General features: G+C 36.8%; 1 protein-coding gene across 1 annotated transcript; it reads right to left on the reverse strand.

The window, feature by feature from the left end:
• Positions 1 to 5,651: 5,651 nt before the first annotated feature.
• Positions 5,652 to 17,584, reverse strand: shcbp1 (SHC SH2-domain binding protein 1). Its single transcript, XM_088082309.1, has 13 exons — positions 17,280 to 17,584; positions 14,835 to 15,053; positions 14,233 to 14,348; positions 13,613 to 13,821; positions 12,889 to 12,984; positions 12,177 to 12,407; positions 11,390 to 11,570; positions 10,807 to 10,927; positions 9,467 to 9,598; positions 8,652 to 8,770; positions 8,313 to 8,399; positions 7,735 to 7,873; positions 5,652 to 6,678 (listed from the first exon to the last, which is right to left on the reverse strand). The coding sequence occupies exons 1-13, from the start codon at positions 17,440 to 17,442 to the stop codon at positions 6,356 to 6,358; spliced, it is 2,136 nt and encodes a 711-aa protein (XP_087938435.1). The 5' UTR covers positions 17,443 to 17,584; the 3' UTR covers positions 5,652 to 6,355.
• Between the last annotated feature and the right edge of the window lie 1,246 nt (positions 17,585 to 18,830).

Below are 18,830 nucleotides of genomic sequence, written 5' to 3' on the forward strand. Positions count from 1 at the left end.
AACATCCCTCTGCTTAAATTTTGACATGTCCAAAAAATGGCTGAAAACCACTTATTATAGCTCATAGAGATGCGCCGTTGAATAGCGTGTTGAAAAAAAGGTCCAAAAACCTCCCAAAAGTGATGATTTAGCATGCCAAAAAAACATTGCCAAAAACCGCCTAGTGTAGCATGGCGAAAAAATCTCAAATTTTGACGTCCAAAAAATGGCTGAAAACCACTTATTGTAGCTCATAGAGATGCGCCATAGTATAGCGTGTTGAAAAAAAAGGTCCAAAAATGTCCAAAAAGTGATGATTTAGCACGCCGAAAAACATTGCCAAAAGCCGCCTAGTATAGTATGGCGAAAAATCTCAAATTTTGACGTCCAAAAAATGGCTAAAACACACTTATCATAGCTCACAGAAATGCAGCATCGTATAAAGTGTTGAAAAAAAGGTCCAAAAACAGCCAAAATATGATACATTAGCATACTGAAAAAATCGCCAAAAAATGCATAGTATACTATGGCGAAAAAATCTCAAATTTTGACATTTCCAAAAATTGTCTGGAAACCGCTTATTATAGCTCATAGAGACGCACTATAGCATAGCATGTTGAACAAAAGGTCCAAAAACGGCCAAAAAGTGATAATTTAGCATGACTAAAAAATTGCCAAAAAAGCGTTGTATAGTATGGTGAAAAATCTAAAATTTTGACATGTCCAAAAAATGGCTGAAAACTGCATATTATAGGTCATAGAGACACTACATAGTATAGCTTATTGAAAAAAGGTCCAAAAATGGCCAAAAAAGTTATAATTTAGCATACCAAAAAAATCGCCAATAGTCTAGTATGGCGAAAAATCTCGAATTTTGACATGTCCAAAAAATGGCTAAAAACTGCCTATTATAGCTCATAGACATGCGCCATAGTACAGTGTGTTGAAAAAAAGGTCCAAAAATGGCCCAAAAAGTTAGAATTTAGCATACAGCAAAAATCGCCAAAAAAGTAGTATAGTAATATTGACATGTCCAAAAAATGGCTGGAAACCGCTTATTATAGCTCATAGAGAAACACCATAGTATAGCTTGTTGAAAAAAAACGTCCAAAAATGGCCAAAATATGATAAATTAGCATATGGCAAAAATTGCCCAAATCCGCCTAGTATAGCATGGCGAAAAATCTCAAATTTTGACATGTCCAAAAAATGGCTGAAAACCCTTTATTATAGCTCATAGAGATGCGCCGTTGTATAGCATGTTGAAAAAAAAGGTCCAAAAACCTCCTAAAAGTGATGATTTAGCATGCCGAAAAAAACATTGCCAAAAACGGCCTAGTATAGTATGGCGAAAAATCTCAAATTTTGACATGTCCAAAAAATGCCTATAAACGGCTTATTATAGCTCATAGAGACGTACCATAGTACATCGTGTTAAAGAAAAAGTCCCAAAACGGCCAAAATATGATAAATTAGCTTACTGAAAAAAAACGCCAAAACCTGCCTAGTATAGTATGACAAAAAATGTCAAATTTTGACATGTCCAAAAAATGGCTGAAAACCACTTATTATAGCTCATAGAGACGCACTATAGTATAGCATGTTGAACAAAAGGTCCAAAAACAGCCTAAAAGTGATAATTTAGCATGACTAAAAAACTGCCAAAAAACGTATAGTATAGTATGGCGAAAAATCTCAAATTTTGACATGTCCAAAAAATGGCTGAAAACCGCATATTATAGGTCATAGAGATGCGCCATAGTATAACGTGTTGAAAAAAAGGTCCAACAACAGCCAAAAAGTGATAATTTGGCATGATGAAAAAATCACCAAAAATCACATGGTATAGTGTCGAAAAATCTCAAGTTCTGACATGTCCAAAAAATGGCTGAAACCTGCTTCTTATGATTCATAGAGACGCGCTATAGTATAGCATGTTGAACAAAAGGTCCAGAAATCGCCTAAATGTGATGATTTAGCATGCTGAAAAAATCGCCAAAAAACGCATAGTATAGTATGACAAAAAATCTCAAATTTTGACATGTCCAAAAAATGGCTGAAAACTGCTTATTATAGCTTATAGAGATGCGCCATAGTATAGCGTGTTGAAAAAAGTCCAAAAATGGCCAAAATATGATAAATTAGCATGACGAAAAAATCGCCAAAAACCATCTAGTATAGCATGGCGAAAAATCTCAAATTTTGACATGTCCAAAAAATGGCTGAAAACCGCTTATTATAGCTCATAGTGAAGTGCCATAGTATAGCGTGTTTAAACAAAAAAGAGCCAAAAAATGGCAAAAAGTCATAATAAGTCATGCTGAAAAAATGTCCAAAATCCCCATAGTCTAGTATGGCAAAAAATCTCAGATTTTGACATGTCCAAAAATGTTTGAAAACATCTTATTATGTCTCATAGAGACACATCATACTATAGCATGTTGAAAGACGGTTGGAGACAGATAAATCCATTGCAACCACTTTTAGTGGAACATAATGGAGTGGAGCAGAAATACAATTGTGCACAGGAGGGTGGGTTGAAGTGATGGTGAAGTGAAGGTATTATTAGATCAAAATGTTTAAATAAGTCTTTTTACTCTTTAATCTGCTGTCATTTAGCAAGTTTGATGTCATAGCATCGGTCACAAATGTTGGTCAATAAGGGAAAATAATTTTGGCCTTCATGTAGGCATAACAATTAGCATGACGCTGCAGGGAATCGAACCCCATCCTGGTGAACCAGGAGTACCATTACCAGTGTCTTTTGCTTTTTTACGCCACATGGATGGTAAAGCAAAACCTGCATTAGCAACAGCATAAGTTCGTCATATATCATTGCATAAAATTGTACAGTTGTCCCCTAAAGGATGAACATGTACGTAGGCAGTGCAAATTGGAGTTCTGCTTCGTAAAAGTGAATTTGTTGCTCTACTTTTGCAGTTATAAATGCTGTTGTAATGCAGGAAAAAGAAACCTGTCAAGTGAGATGACAACAAAGCATGTAAGCTGTGACAGCTGTGAGCTTTTAGACTAGCAAATACTTTAGCAAGTAGTTTAATGGATTCTTCAACTCATTCGGACTTATTCGTATATCATGGATGATATTATATCGTTTTTGTGTATTTGTTTCTGTGAGACATCAATATTATTGAGGAAACCACAAAAAGGTATTGATGATAGCAGGGGTGTGTTTGTGGTTGTGTAAGTTGAATGAAAGATATTAGCTGAATGGTTTTTGCTTTGTAATGCATAATGGTACCGTTAGCAGTAATTGAAGTATTAATGAAGTAAGAAAAATCTGTATTATTTGGTGTAGGACAGGAGCCAGGAGGGAGGCGGAGTTGAACCACGGAGTAAAAAGCCGTTCGCGATTTTCTCATTTCAAAACAAAATTATGTCAGTCGCCATGTACACGGAAAATCAACACATTGAGCTCTTATTTTGGTACTTCTGCCAAGCTGCAGTGTGAATTTGCATTCATATTTGATATTCAACATTTAGATTTATTATTCAACACTTAGATTTAAGATTTAGGTTTAATATTTAACATTTAGATTTAATATATAACATTTAGATTTAATTTGAAACATTTTTGTTTAACAGTGACATTACTTTGAACATTTTTTTCATGAAAGAATAAATCACAAATATTACTCTAAATATGATTAAAAAAGTGTCACGCCTCTTTTTAATTATGTTTTAGAGCTAAATGTGGAGAAATGTTGCCGTTTCTTTCAGAGTGCACAGCTTTACAGTCACACACAGCACCCAATGAGCCGTAAACAGTATGCACTGCAACATCCTGTTTCTCAAATTCTTCTTTGCACTCTCTACATAGTTGTTCTGCAACTTCAGTGCATACTGGAGTAAATTTGACATTTTCTTAATGCCCATATCCATAACTTCCACAGTCTATCAGCACAAAGCAGTCATTGTACTGCTCAATTTTAGTTCAATAAATCTGGTTTAGCATCACCAGTCTGCCTTCTTGCAGCAGCACAGCATCAACCTCAGCTTCTTGCAGAGTGCACACAGGAACAGTCTTGTGTTTGATAACTGCCACAGCTGATTCATTCCTGTCAGCAAACACTGCTTCAGCAGCATCAGCACCAGCAGCTACAGATGACGCCAATCTTTCTGAACACACCACAAGCATTAGCATCAACATTGCTCTTACTTTTGATGATCTTTGGTGTGCGCCGCGTTCGGAAACCCTTCTTCTTCGGCATCTACGGTACAAGAAAATAGTCATGTAAAAAGGAAATTAGCAAAGCAAATTCATTCATACATGCTCAATAATTGAGAAATTCAAATTACAACAAAATATGTTAATTTATTAACATGATGTTTGTTTTTAAATCCACTTTTTGGCAGATTTTAGCCTTTCACAGCTGTATCCAAGGTTTAAATTCATCTGATGTTTACATAACATTTACTTTTGCATAAAACTATATCCGAATAACACCTGTCTCGCTATCATGTTTCAAAAAATGCAGAATGCTAAGCTCTAGTCTGTTGAAGTCATTATGAATTCACTTAAAAATTGAATAAATCCAATTAAATGTTAATAAATTAATTAAATAAACGATCTTGGTGATGTAGGACTTGTTTATGTCAGTATAGGTTTAATTTTTTCTCCCAGTGTGTATTCCTGTTAAAGATGGTTTTAGTTTGGAAGTTTTCATACACTTGGAATATACAGCACTTGATTATCATGTATGTAATATAACAAAAATCATACAACATTTCCTTCATGTTTTATATTATAATACTATACATTTGTTTTCCTGTGCCTGGCAAAATAAAGACATTTACATCTTCACATAAAAAAAAGAGCTATTTAAATCGAACATAAATCACAAGGACCGTTGTCCAATACATGCTGAGACACCTTTTTTTACAGATATTTTCCTGGCCTAATTGAGGAGTTAAACAAAAACACATGAAAGAGTTGATTAACAGTTGGTTTAAAATTGTTGTAATTGTTAAATTAAATATCTTACCTTGATTTCACACCAAATAATTGCCAGTCAGCAAAGATGAAAGTTGGGGAGCGGGACTCCTGTACTCCTCAGTCCCACATCTTCACAGGGCCTATAAGTGAAAAACAAAAGGTGAGTTATATGACAATAGACTGTATTTATAGATCTAATTTGTTGTTTTTGTGCATATTAACTTAATTTATAGCTTTACGTATTGCAAACAAAGCTTTCTTACACACAAATCTCTCTTCACAGTAGCCTACACTCCTCTAGTGTTTTAATTTCACTTGTTTCAAAATAACAAATTAATTTAATTTATAGATACGCGCATTGCAGCTGCAATAACATTTATTCCACTTCATGCACACTGCACAAAAAAAACAAAAACACGATCCAAACAGTTAATAATAATGAACTGAACACTTACCTTATTTAGCAGCAAAGCAACTAGCTTCAAAGCAGAGCTCTAGCTCGGTAGCAAGAATCCTCTTGGCTTACTCAAGGTAAAATCCAACGGTCCTTGATGCTTGAAGTATGTGAGTCTCTTTCTCAGAAAAGAAACTGGTCAAGAGATTTATGATTAACACTGATGTTGCTGATCTTAGCACTGCACATAATGTGATCCACAGCACTGAGGACAGTGAGGATGGAACAGCTTATAGAAAGATCATCAGACTGCACCACCACATGTGAAGGTTTCAACAGACACTTTTTAATCTGCAGGAAATTTCCACAAATAGCATTTAAACCAAAGACTCATTTGTATCAGCAGTCAGCCTAAATATAAAACTTCAGTCTATTTTCACTGGGCCTCTACAGTCAGTCTGTCAACCCAACGACTTCCCTCAACCATTAAATACACCCAAAACCTTTAAAAACAGGCACCACGTGAACTCTTTCTCGTGAACAAAGGAAACAACAGATGCTTGTGTGAGCTCAGTATCAGCCGTGCACTGCTTAAGAAAAAGGTAACAACATAATCACCATGAGACACAGGTAACATTTATTAGATCTAAAGTGGAACCACCAAAACTGCAAAGTGACGAGTGAATTTCAAATAATGCATTTAAAAAAAAAATTAAAAACATTTCACGTCAGTAGCCCAAAGAAATAAATACAATAAAAGCAAACGTGGGAATCGATTTACTGTAAATTCACTCTGAGAAGCCGGTCAAAGCCAGAGTGCTTTCCGAAACACACACGGGTCATGGCACTCTTCCCTCGCAGGAACATGATCGTCGTCTCTGCAGGACACCTCAGTTGTTGGCTGTGTGTCCGCAATATTTTTGACAAAAAAAAAATCTAAAACATGAAGCCATCATCACAAAAAGTCTTTAAAGCGCTGTGTTAGTTCCAAGTGTGCTGACGTGTTTAAACGTCCAGTCTTTAGTTTATCAGTAAAAAAAGGTGCCGAAGTCGCCCATGCCGTTGCGTCTGAACTGGTTACCTTGAATGGAGACAAAGATCTGGTGGTCCATCAGGTCCTGGACGGCTCGGCTGCAGGACGTTTCCTTGTTTCTGCTCAGCTGACGAGTAAACTGCCACTTCCTGCCTGAGGTGGAGGCCGCGTCGCCGTCTGTGCTGCTGTTGTTCTCTGCTGGTTCAGGCTGAACGTCAGCTGAGCCGCCGCTGCTCGTTATTGACGTTGTGGAGGTGACGGCAGGATCCGCAACTCCTCCCTGCGGTTTGTCCTCAGCTGTCGGTCCAGCGGGGTCGTCTGGGAACAGAAAGTCTGTTCAGTATTGATTCTGTGCTGCGGAGAGCTTCTTACCTGCCTCCGTCTCCTCCTCTATATTCAAGGTTCATACACATTTTTTACCAATACATTTCCAGGACTTTTCCAGGACTTTGAGTCAGATTTTCAAGACCACACATTCTCTGAAATGACCACAGATACACCTAACTGGTTCTTTTTAAGTATTATACGACAGTTTTTTTAAACATATATTATTTTACAAAATAATGAATTTAGTACAGGATTAGAGCTGAATATTTAAATATAATTTACGGTTTGTTATTTATGAAGGTGAAGATATGTCATATCATTTTTTAAGCACTGGGGAGGGACTTTTTAATGGCTGTATTCTGTATTTATTTTACTGACGATTTTTAATGAAAACATTTTTTTTTTTTTTTTTTTAATTGGTGATTTTTGAAGAAATTTTTTTGTGGGCAATTTAGAAGAAAGCAACTTGTTTTTCTTTAAAGGGGACCTATTTATGCTCTTTGGGTTTTTCCCTTCCCTTTATTGTTTTGTATGACATTGCTGTGCTCATAAATCTCATCTGAGTTTCAGTGTTTACTTCCGTAACTTAGTGACATCACAATGTAACGAACAGAATATGCATAGAGAGAGCCAGCTGACCAATCAGAGGAGATTGGGCTTCTTTGGAGGCGGGACATAAGCTCAGACAGACAGAGCTGCTGCAGCAGAGGACACTATGACACACACGTGTTTTTTGAACATTAAAGCATGGAAACCAATTCTAGTAGACCCGAAAATTCAAATATGATCCCAAAAATTGGGACTAGAAGGGCCTCTTTAAAAGTTTTTGGTGATATTTTGAAGAAATTTTGCCAAATGATACCATTTCTCACAGCCAGAAACTGTAAAAATTAATTTTTTTTCAAGATGCATTTAGTTTTCCAAAACCATTTCCTAGGCTGAAAATTGCTATTTGCACATTTCATTGCTTTTGCGGGTTTTTCATGACCGTACACAGTCTGTATATCTGTTTATTGTTCTTTTGTTGATTGTGAGAGCTTTGCTTACCTCCACTTCTGTCCTGAGGAACTTCGTGTGTTTCCCCGTTGTTGGGTTTCACCAGAATCACTCCGTAGCCTTCATTGTTGTGGATCACATTGTTCTCCATGGTGATTGATGGCATCCCATCCAGCTCATCAGCAAAGTCCTGAACACACAACCCAAAATTTCACATTTCATGTCATTTTTGCCAAATAATCTGGGGGATTCCAATTAAAGGGGATATTTCTGGTTTTGTAAAGTGTTGGCCAGAAGCTTCTGGCATGAGATGAGCCAGGTCCTTCAAAATAAAAGCACCATGGGTGCCGCTTTGATTTATTTAATTATAAAAATGTTTTCTAAAATTTCATCATAACAGTATTTCATTTAACTTATTTATAACTGTATTTTTTTAGATTTTATAATTAAAACCATGTCACCCAGCCGTAGATTGAGCATGTTGGTTGATAATCTAAATAACACTGTTTTTTAAGACGAACTCAGACCAAAACATCAGCTGGGTTTCTTGATGAGTTTTTCAGTAAGAATGTGAAAAACGATTTGTTTTCAACACGATGAATGTTTGTAGTTGTCTCATCTTTTCTCACCTTGATGAGGATCCCGTCTTTACAGTGATGGATGCCGTTACCAACCAGACTGCAAACACTGCCGGGGTAAATCTCCACACCGGCACCCTGCAGACAACATGCAGCAACATGACTGACCACATACACGTTTATCTCTCAAAGACAAAAGACTCACCTCTGATTGGATCTGCTGCACTGACTGTTAATAAATAAATGTTTACCAAAGATGCACCTGCAGCAAACAGACTGTAACCTGATAAAAAGACCCAAAATAACCAACAACAAACACTCCTGACAGCTGACTGAGAGGTGAAGCCTCAGAGAGGTTTCCTCCTGTGATCGGCGTCATACGGCGCTCACCTTGGAGCCGTAGAGGTCACACATGTTCATGGTGAGATGGGCGGATGTTCGGACGATCACTCCCGTCGTCTCACACTGCAAAACGCAGTTCTCCATGTTCAGAGTCCCCTGACGCACACCTGACACGAACCGCACGGGAAAACACAACAGGAGAGAGTCGGCGTGTTAATAGACGGCTTAACAGCAGCAACGTCTCTCTTCACTTTAGCCTTTAACCAGCTCTGATTCAGCTGCTTTGCACTTATGTAGCTGCACATCTTTAAGATGTCTTATTTACCTTGATTTTATGCATTTTACATACTCTATTTTCATGCTGATCTTATTAATTATGTCAGTGGGTTTAGCTTATTTTCCACTTTATGTTATGTATTTTGTACACTAAATTTTTATCCCCATTTTATCTTACTTTTACTAGTATTATCAAGAGGATTTTATCCATTTGAAGATGCATTCTATGTTTTCTATTCTGATTTTATTTTATTTTTACATGCAGGTTTTATTATGTCTTTTTGTCTTTTATGTGTTTTGATGTGAAGCACTTGCTGCATTTAATTTCTTTCTCGTAGAGCAGGTTGGACTGCTATACAAATAAAGTGAATTATTATTATTATTATATTATGTAGGAGCAAAATTCAGTATTATTCATTGATCTTTGCACTTTTAAGTCTTATTTTTACAGATGGCAAATTTCTGTTTCTATCTTGCTTTTACTTACTATGTTTTTACTGACTCATGCTATACTCTTACTTTTATTTGTCTTCTTTAATTCCTCCTTCCACCTGCGACCTGGAGTCATATATTTACAGCATACTCACACAGAATGCCTTCGATAGCATCGTGCTGGATGAACTTGATGTTGGACAGTCTGACGTCAGCTCCTGTGGACTCCACAAACGAGTCGCCTTTGTTTTTCTTCTCAATCACCACCTCATCAGGGAGCCCGAAGCCTGGCGCACGGACAGCACAAGAACGCCGTCAGTGAACCGTCATTACGGTAAAGATGAGTGTTTGTTAGACTGCATTGCTCACTTTTCAGGTTTAAACCCAGAGAAAAGTCACAGAGGTTTAACAAACACATCCAAGTACACTGGAGCTTATCTCTAAATAGTATTTGTAGTATATTTTTGGTGTCACAAATAAATATTTGTGAAGTAAAAACAAAACAGCAGCTTATCAACAAAATAGAAGTAGATTGTGCAGGTGAGATACAGAAAACTCCTAGAGGGTTATAAGAGAATCTCACCTCAAAATAATTTACAAAAGCAAATAAAGAATCCTACAATATTAAGAAATAAGATCAAGCAGGCACAGGATCAATGACGTACAATAAGAGTGTCTACACGATATAGCAGAGAACAGAAGATTAATGGGAAAGAAAATACTTTATTAAAAAATAATTTATTTGTCCATTAAAGGGGGGGTGGACCTATTTTGGTTTTACCAATTATTAGCAGTTGATGAGACCGATAACCACTGTTTGGCACCGAAATGCAATTACAATAAAAATGAAAATCTTTCTGTCGACATTTTGAATTTGGAATATAATAAACTCTGACACAAAACTTTATGTAAATGCATTTAGCAAATGTTTGATCAAAACTGAAATGTTCACATTCATTATAAAATCAAGTAAAAATAAAAATAAAAATGAATAAATAAAATTTGCCCCCTGAGGTTTTACAAAGTAAAGGTTCCTCCCATGCTGACACTTTCTTTGCACTTTTTAATTAATTAATTTTCTTGGAGATCATTAAAATAAATGCTGATACAGATAATCAGCAATATGCCAAATATCGGCTCCGACAATCGACCAGGCTGAAAATCTGTCAACTCTTCACTTAAGGGGTAATACGAGTCAAACCAAATAACATACATTAATTCCCATAAACAATTCACTTCCACACCTAAAAACTGTCTATAAATACAAATTATACAAATTATGATTATACGAAAAGATAATAGACAATAACTTCCACCAACACAAAGACGTATAACGTCAAAAGGTGTCAAACGGTATTCATCATGAGGTAACAAAAGATAAAAGAGAAAGGACAAAACTCTGCAGTGAGCCGGTGGACGTAACGACTGATTTACAGCTACAACCTCCAAACACATCACATCCATCTGATGTCGAAACAAGATAAGAGCCGTTTACCTTCGATCGTGATGGAGTCTGGCAGGAAGATGGAGCTGCTGACACTGTAGATCCCCGGGAGAACGATGACCACGTCGCCCTGATGGCACGCTTCCACCGCTGACACGGGCTCTTTATGAAACTACACACACACACACACACACACACACACACACACACACACACACACACACACACACACAGAGAGAGAGAGAAAATAAGACACACAGCTTAGGAGAGCTCCTCCAGTGTTTATCAGGGTTCCTAAAGCTTTAGGCAAGTTAGATTTAAGACTTTTTAAGACTTTATTAATGCCACGTGGACTGAAATTTAAGACCAATTTTACAACAAACAAATGGACATCAATTGCTAAGGGACAATTTAACACAAATTTTTTATTGTAACATAAAACATTGATTTTTTTGGTGATGTTTATGCAAGTGGAATTTGAAAGATTTTATGTATATAAAATAAATTTTAAAAAAATAAATAAATAAAATAAAGTAAAGATATTCTATCTATTCTAGTTATCAGTGTGTGAGTGTGTGAGTGTGTGTGTGTGTGTGTGTGTGTGTGTGTGTGTGTGTGTGTGTGTAGGACTGACCTGAATCTCGGTGTCCTCAGAGGAAGCACACAGAGGCAGCAGTCGGTCAGTGAGGAGGGACTGCAGTTGGACGGTGCTGCAGGAGGCCGTGACCACGTGGACCACCTTCACACCCGACTCTCTGAGCCCTCGACTCTGCGCACACTGCTGCCGGGCGTTACCTTTGTAGCCCAGCACGTACCTGCAGAGGAGGAGCTGGAGGTGAGCACGGTGAGGATATTGAGGAAAGATTGCATAAGATGGCCAAAGAAGAGGTCATGGCGAGGGAGAAAGGCATTCGATGAGCTCCTACAGCTCAAGACAAGTTGGATATAAGACTTTTAAAGACTTTTTAATGCCACTCAGAATTCAATTCAAGACCAATTTTATAATAACCAAAACTGAAAAACAAACAAAAAAAAGTAAAGACAGATGACCTGAACCTGCATCAATTAATATATATTATAAATTATTTCAAATATTCATTTTAACATAAAACATGACTTTTGTTGGTGACATTCATACGTGAGGAATTTGGCAAATGTTATGTATTTAAAAAAAAACAATCATAAAAAAATAAGGTTACCAGTTTGAAAATTTTACAATACAATGTTAGAAAAAAAGATTCAGAAAAATCCCATTTCACACGTCTGAACATTTTTAGGACTTTTGAAAGATTTGTTGAAGACATGTTAACACCAATAAAGGCCTGTTTTAGTGTGTTTTTTTAGTTAATGAATTCAGTGCTTTTTAAGGTTTTTTAAGGATCTGCAGAAACCCTGGATGAAGAACCTCACACCTCTCTTACCTCAGCAGGGGGTTCTCGATGATGTGAAGTTTGCGTTTGAACGTCTCCAGCTGGTCGTAGAGCTTCAGGCCCTCCACCATCGAAACGTTGTCCAGCTCCGAGTCCGAGTCGGTGCTGAGGCCGCTGCGCAGAACCGAGAACTGCTGGAAGCACTGGGAGCAGTTTTCCAGTAAGGACTGGTACTCTGCCACCAGGCCCGCTGGGACTCTGTCCTCTAAGATGTCGTAGTAGCTGAGAGGAGACACAGTTTTAAAGGGATTCATGGGAATGAAACACTAGAATAGGGATGGGATCATTCGTTATTGATACAATTATCCAGACTATTAACGATCCGAGTCTTTATCGAAACCTCTATCGATACTTTTCTGTTAATTTGTGGATAGATGAGGCGACAATACGTTTTTAACAGAACTGGTTTCGCTTTTTCTGAACAGAACAAAACGATTTCTAGCCTTGAATAAACCTTGCTGATGTAACGGACCAAAAATATTTCAGCAGCATTACATGAAAAACATTTTTTTCCACAATAAAGAAAGTACATAATATAATATATTTTTGACTCAAGATGTTATGTTGCATTATTGCTCAAAAGTTATTGATTCAGCATTTGAAAAAAGGCAGAACCGGGTCCTCAATAGGACCAGGTTTTAATCCGCATCCCTACACCTGAATGAATACAGTTCATGATCATCCATAAACGCGGCGCACTCACAGCCTGAGACGAGGCTCCACGCAGCGGACAAAGTAGTCAAAGTCATCGTCTTCATCTTCCTCGTCCCACTGCCTCCAGATGTGTTTATAGAAAAACCTGCAGACAGAGGAGGACAGAAGAGGACAGGACGTCACAGCTGGGAAATGAACTTTTTTCAGACTTTTTAAGACTGTTTTAATGCCACTTGGGATTGTGTTTAAGACCGTTTTTCTAATAACCAAAAACTGAAGAATATTTATAGGAAAGAAATATTTATTGTAGCATTAAAACATGACTTTTGAAAAGAAAAAGGGAGACGATCTATGAAATTTATTTAATCTAATTTACCAACAGAAGTGGGAAATATCTGTTATTCGTGGACGGTTTTCTGGGTGATTTTTGTGCTTCTCAGTCTGCATGTGAGATTTCATTATTTCAATTCCCATCATGACGAGTTAAAAAAATTGATTTTTTAAATTATTTAACAAAAAAATAAATGCTGACAATTATTTTGAGATTTTAAAATGCAACGTCAGAAAAAAAGATCCTGAAAATCTGACTTCTCATGTCTGAGCATTTTTAAGAGTTTTGAAAAATCAATTTAAGTTCATTTTCACACCAATTAGGCCTTTTCTTAGATTGATGAATTCAAAGGCTTTTAAGACGTTTTAGGATCTGCGGGAACCCTGTTATCAGACTCTTTAAAAATAACAAGCACACTCCAGAATCATGTCCGGACTCCCACCTGAGGTGCTCGAGAGCGATGGCGGTCTGATCGAAGTCCCCGGACTGCTCGTAGACCACCAGCAGCTCCTGCAGAGGGACTTTGTGCTGAGTGGCCTCCAGCAGAGACTTCATGGCGTCCTCGCTGAGCTCACATCCTCTGGTGTCACACTGCAGCGGCAGCACCAGCCTCACACACGCCTTCAGGTCCTTCCAGTCCACGTCACACACCTGAAATCACGAGCAGCTCTTCAGCATGAAACTCACGAACGTCACAAACCGAAGTTCAACCAAACGTTTTCTGTGCTTCTAAATTTATGTGTCAAATTAACAAGCTGTTGTAAATTATTTTTTATAACCATCTTCACAAGTTTTATTTAAATCTAATTATTTTCCCCAATTAATCAGCCTTACTCAGCAATATTTTGGCCAGTCTGTGATCCAAATAATAAAGATAATACATTTATTTATATAACACCTTTAAAAACAGAGGTTACAAAGTGCTTTGACATACAAAACGAGGGCAGAGTTAGGATAAAATTAAAACAAGAGGAAAAATAATGCAAGATACAGGATGCATAATTTCAATATAGGATAACACAAACAAATTTGAACAGAAACACGTCTGAAAGTTGGTCTCACCTCCACCAGGACGTCAAAGACGTCAGTGGACCACAGAGCCAACCAATCACACGGCTCCACCACCTTCTCCAGGTAGTCCGCTGTGAAGGCCTTCACCTCGGACGGCTTACAGTCTCCTGCACACACAAACAACAAATAAACATACAAATAAATACAATGACTCGCAATTATCAAATACTGTATTTGAGGCTGAATAACGTAAAAATTCAATTAATAGCTGTTATTTGCTTAAATCATTGAACTTAACAGGATTAAATTTGGGACAGTCGTCTTTATGGGACAGATTTTTAATTCATTTCACACAAAACTGTTTCTAAGCAAAGATGGAAATAGAATCTTATTATTTATTATACCTTTTTGGACAAAGTAAGTGTGATCTCAGCAGCTTACTAACGTTACCTCCAGCAGGTCGCCAACAACCCGGTTTTATACATCAAATGAAATTCTATAAAAATTAACAACATGGCAACCAGACGGAGCCTCTAATAGAGACAGGCTTTTATTAGTCAAACTGTGTCTCCACACCGGGCTCGTAAAAGGGACTGGATGTCTAATTTGGACTAGGCTTTTATTATTAACTTTTTCGGTTTGTGTGTCGTTACCGAGCACGTAGTCCTGGTACGCCTTGAACCTCTCGTAGAAGAGCAGGTGGCTCGTCTGAAAGATGTCAGGAAGACTTGAGTTGACTCCTCCGCGGGGCTCACACCGCTGCAGCTGCGTCCCCGCCTTCTCAGAGATTAAATGGTCCGTGCCGCTGTCGTCATCATCACTCTCATCTTCATCACTCTCATCTTCAGCCTCCTCTTCATTCTGAAACAGAGCTGTTTGGAGAAAAACGTGCATTAGGAGCTGCAGATTATTTACTAAGTGGAGTTTTATGCTTCACTACAGTAAAACTGGCTGCACCTCAGAGACTAATTTTTATACCCAGATTACGTCACCCACCAGCAGGTCCTCTACTTTTAAACCACTTTTAAAAGCTTATTTTATCGAAAACCATTTCTATGATCTCTTTTTAATTGCCCTGTCTTGAATTTAATTTCTACCCCTGATTTTATTTTTTCTTCTGTATTGTATTTTTTTCTTTTTCCTGTGTGTTGATTTTACATTTTTCTTTTGTGCCGTTTAATTTTTTTTTTTCCTGTTTTTGTGTTTTTAAGTGTACAGCTCTTTATAACATTAGTGCTATATAAACAAACTTCATTATTATTGTTATTATTATCACTTTTCAAGCAAAAGTGAATGTCCATGACCCTTTTTTCTGTTTCCTCTGTTTATGTGGCACCAATTTTGAAAGTATTTGCATATTTCTTTTGTCTTTTATTATATTAATATGGCACCTTTTAAAAACATTTAATTACAAAGTGCTTGATAGACTAAGCAAAAGCGAGAACTCAGGGAATTATAAAACAAACATCAACAAACATGCTAAACAGAGAAAGGTCTATAAAAGTGAAAAGTCAAAATGTGTATACCAATGTTTAACAAGAATAAAGCAAATAAAGAGAACAAAAGTGATGAAACAGGCAGATGTAAAGGGCAGTTAAATTACTAAATTAATACATTTTTAGAAAATATAAGAATAAATTCAGTAAAAGATGATAAAAACAAAATAATATAAGAAATAATATAAGACGATGACATCACGTCAGTGCATTTTAAACAAAGAGGTAGAAAAAAGATAAATATGAGTTAGATGAACAAGGGAATATATTTACAACATGAAAAGATGGTAAAAAGAGGACATCAGAAGGAGAAGGAACAGATAAAAAGAGCAAGAGCAGCAATATTAATAAATAACTAACTTAAGGAGAGATCACATAAAAGCAAGTCTGCAAAATTTAAAAGAAGTCACTGATTCTGCGAGCATCTTTCTTCTGCAGAGACAGCCCAGATTTTTTTCAGCAGTGAAACAGATTTCCACAGGCATTCAGCAGACAGGTGAAACCAGTACAACCAGTATCAGAGAAAGACACTACTTCTGTGACTGAGTACTGGACAGTTTCTATCTTCGGCGTCATGGTGAAATGCACAACAATGTGTCTGTTTCTGTCTACGTTAAATTGCATCGACTCTATCAGATAAAATAAAATAAATAAATTTTGAAATCAGCTTTTGCTGTTTTCTAACATCTCATAAATCAAACTACTAATCAGTTGTTTGAGAAAATAATAGTTAATTGAGTGTAAACAATCAGTAACCCAACCCCAATTTGCTCAGGTTTCAAAGGGTTAAATACGTGTAAAAGGTGACTGAAAACAGTGATGTCACACAAGATGTCAAAGGGTTAACCTAGCACTGGGGAGGGTGGTACTAGAACAACAACAACAACAAAGGAGGTAGTATCTTTACCTGTGACACTGAAATGCTGGTTAATCAGTCATTTTCATTAACATTTCTTTTCCAGGATGCATTAACAGACAGATGTTTATCATGTTTCATGAGCAGATCTAACACTGGGGAGCATATTTTTTGTCTTTCGGTGTTATAACATGAGATAGATGTTAAAAACTTTAACTTTTTCTACTTTTCATTGACAGTTTTTAAATACAGTACATTCAGTGGTCAATACAGTCCAGCTACAGAAAATGAAAATACGACCTTTTATTCATTTATTATTATTATTATTATTATTACAATTATTTCGTTTTCTTGGTATTTTTTAATTATTATTTCTCTTGTGTAAAAGTCCCTATCAAATATTTGTATCAAAATAAATAAATAAAACATGAAAAATACGTGTTGTCTCAAAAGTTAGCGACGTTACTTGGCAACAACAGTCACGTTAAGCTCTGTGTCACTGAACAGCGTTTGATTTCACTGGTTTGGGACAGAAAAGACACAAAAATGTACAAAAAGTGACTGTTTTGCCACTTTAACAGAGATGAATATTGTGTAAATGAGTTGTGTTTGGACGGAAAACCGAACCACAACCAAGTTACGTGCAACAATATTAGCTCGACAGCTAATGAAGCTAACAAACAGGCCGACATTAGCGACTGTTGAAGTGTTTTTAACACTGTATAATATAAAATACTGGCACGAACCTTGATTTATAACGTTATCGGACACAGTCTGTCTGTCCTCGGAGGTCTCGGTGTTTTTGTCCAGCTCGACGTTAACGAAGGAGCCGTAATCAGCCACCACGATGTCCGACATCCCGCTTTCACTCGACCCAACGGACGGGTTTTCCGCCGATTCTCGCTCCATAGAGTTTTAAAAAGAACCGATAAATGCGTTTTCGGGAAAATAAATCTGTTTTATGCGCTTAACAGTCAGAGGCGCTGCACAAGTTTGACAAACTAACTGCGCCCACCCAGAGACTTTCAAAATATTCCCGGTCTGAAGAGCCGCAGCCAATCAGCAGCGGCACAACCACAGGATGACCCGCCCTTTACGCCTGTGAGCCAATGAGAAGAGGGAACCGTCAGCTTCTTCTGCTTCTTCTTCTTCTTTGAGTTTTGAAGGCGGTTGTGATAAAATCTATAGATTGCATGCGCCACCTTGTGGACTGGAGTGTTTTATTATTATTATTATTATTATTATTATTATTATTATTATTATTATTATTATTATTATTATTATTATTATTATTATTATTATTATTATTATTATTATTGTTGTTATTGTTATTGGTATTGTTATTAAGTAATTAATTAGAAAATTAATAAGGGGATTTTTGCAAAATGACAGTTGCAGCAGCCCCATACATGTTTCTTGGATTTTAAGGCATTTCTTGGACTTTAGGACACTTCTAGGATTTTAGGATGATTCTGGGATATGAGGATGTTTGTAGGATTTAAGGACATTTCAAGTATTTTAGCACATTTCTACAGATTTAGGATGTTTTTCAAACATTTCTAGGAGTTTAGGACGTTTCTAGGATTTCTAGATATTTCTAAGAATTCAGGACATTTTCAGGATTTTTGGACAATAGGGTTTGTGAGGGATCCTACTCTTTTTGTTAATCAACAAGCTCTATTTTGATGCAGTTTTATGCACTCATGCATCTTATGTATACTAAAAATACAAAAACAATTCCCGGTGTGAATCACTTTATTTTTATTGTGATTTAGAAAATGATTGGGAGGCCACCTGGCACCCTATGAGGGGTAGGTAACACTGAGTAAGTTGAGTAGCACTGCTTTAGAAGATTGACATTGGGGTCTTAGCCAGGACCTCTGTCGGGGGGTGCTTGGAATCATCTGCTGGCACTTTTTTTGGATAAAGAAGCTCTATTTTGATGCTGCACACCACCTAAAAAATAGCGAGTACATTAAGCTTGAAGAAAAACAAGGTCTCCCTTTATTGTTTCCACAACTCAAGGGGTTTTTTTAAACTCAAAGGGTTTAAAAAACAAAATTCAGTTTCTCTGTCTTTTCTTCTTCTCTATTTTGTAGTAAACAACAACAATAAGTCTGCTTAAGAGAAATGTATTGGGGATGAAGTATAGGCCTTCATTTTATTCAGGATATACTGGAGTAAAAGTGAAAATTTAAAGACATACAAAAACTCAAGTAAAGTACAGATACTCATCAAAAAATACTTTAGTACTGTAATGCAGCATCATTTCTTCGTTACTCCGGTGATTTAAGTGC

Source organism: Plectropomus leopardus, chromosome 1 (assembly GCF_026936395.1).
Source record: "Plectropomus leopardus strain MGB_pleo_1.0 chromosome 1, ASM2693639v1, whole genome shotgun sequence".
Classification (NCBI taxonomy): domain Eukaryota; kingdom Metazoa; phylum Chordata; class Actinopteri; order Perciformes; family Serranidae; genus Plectropomus; species Plectropomus leopardus.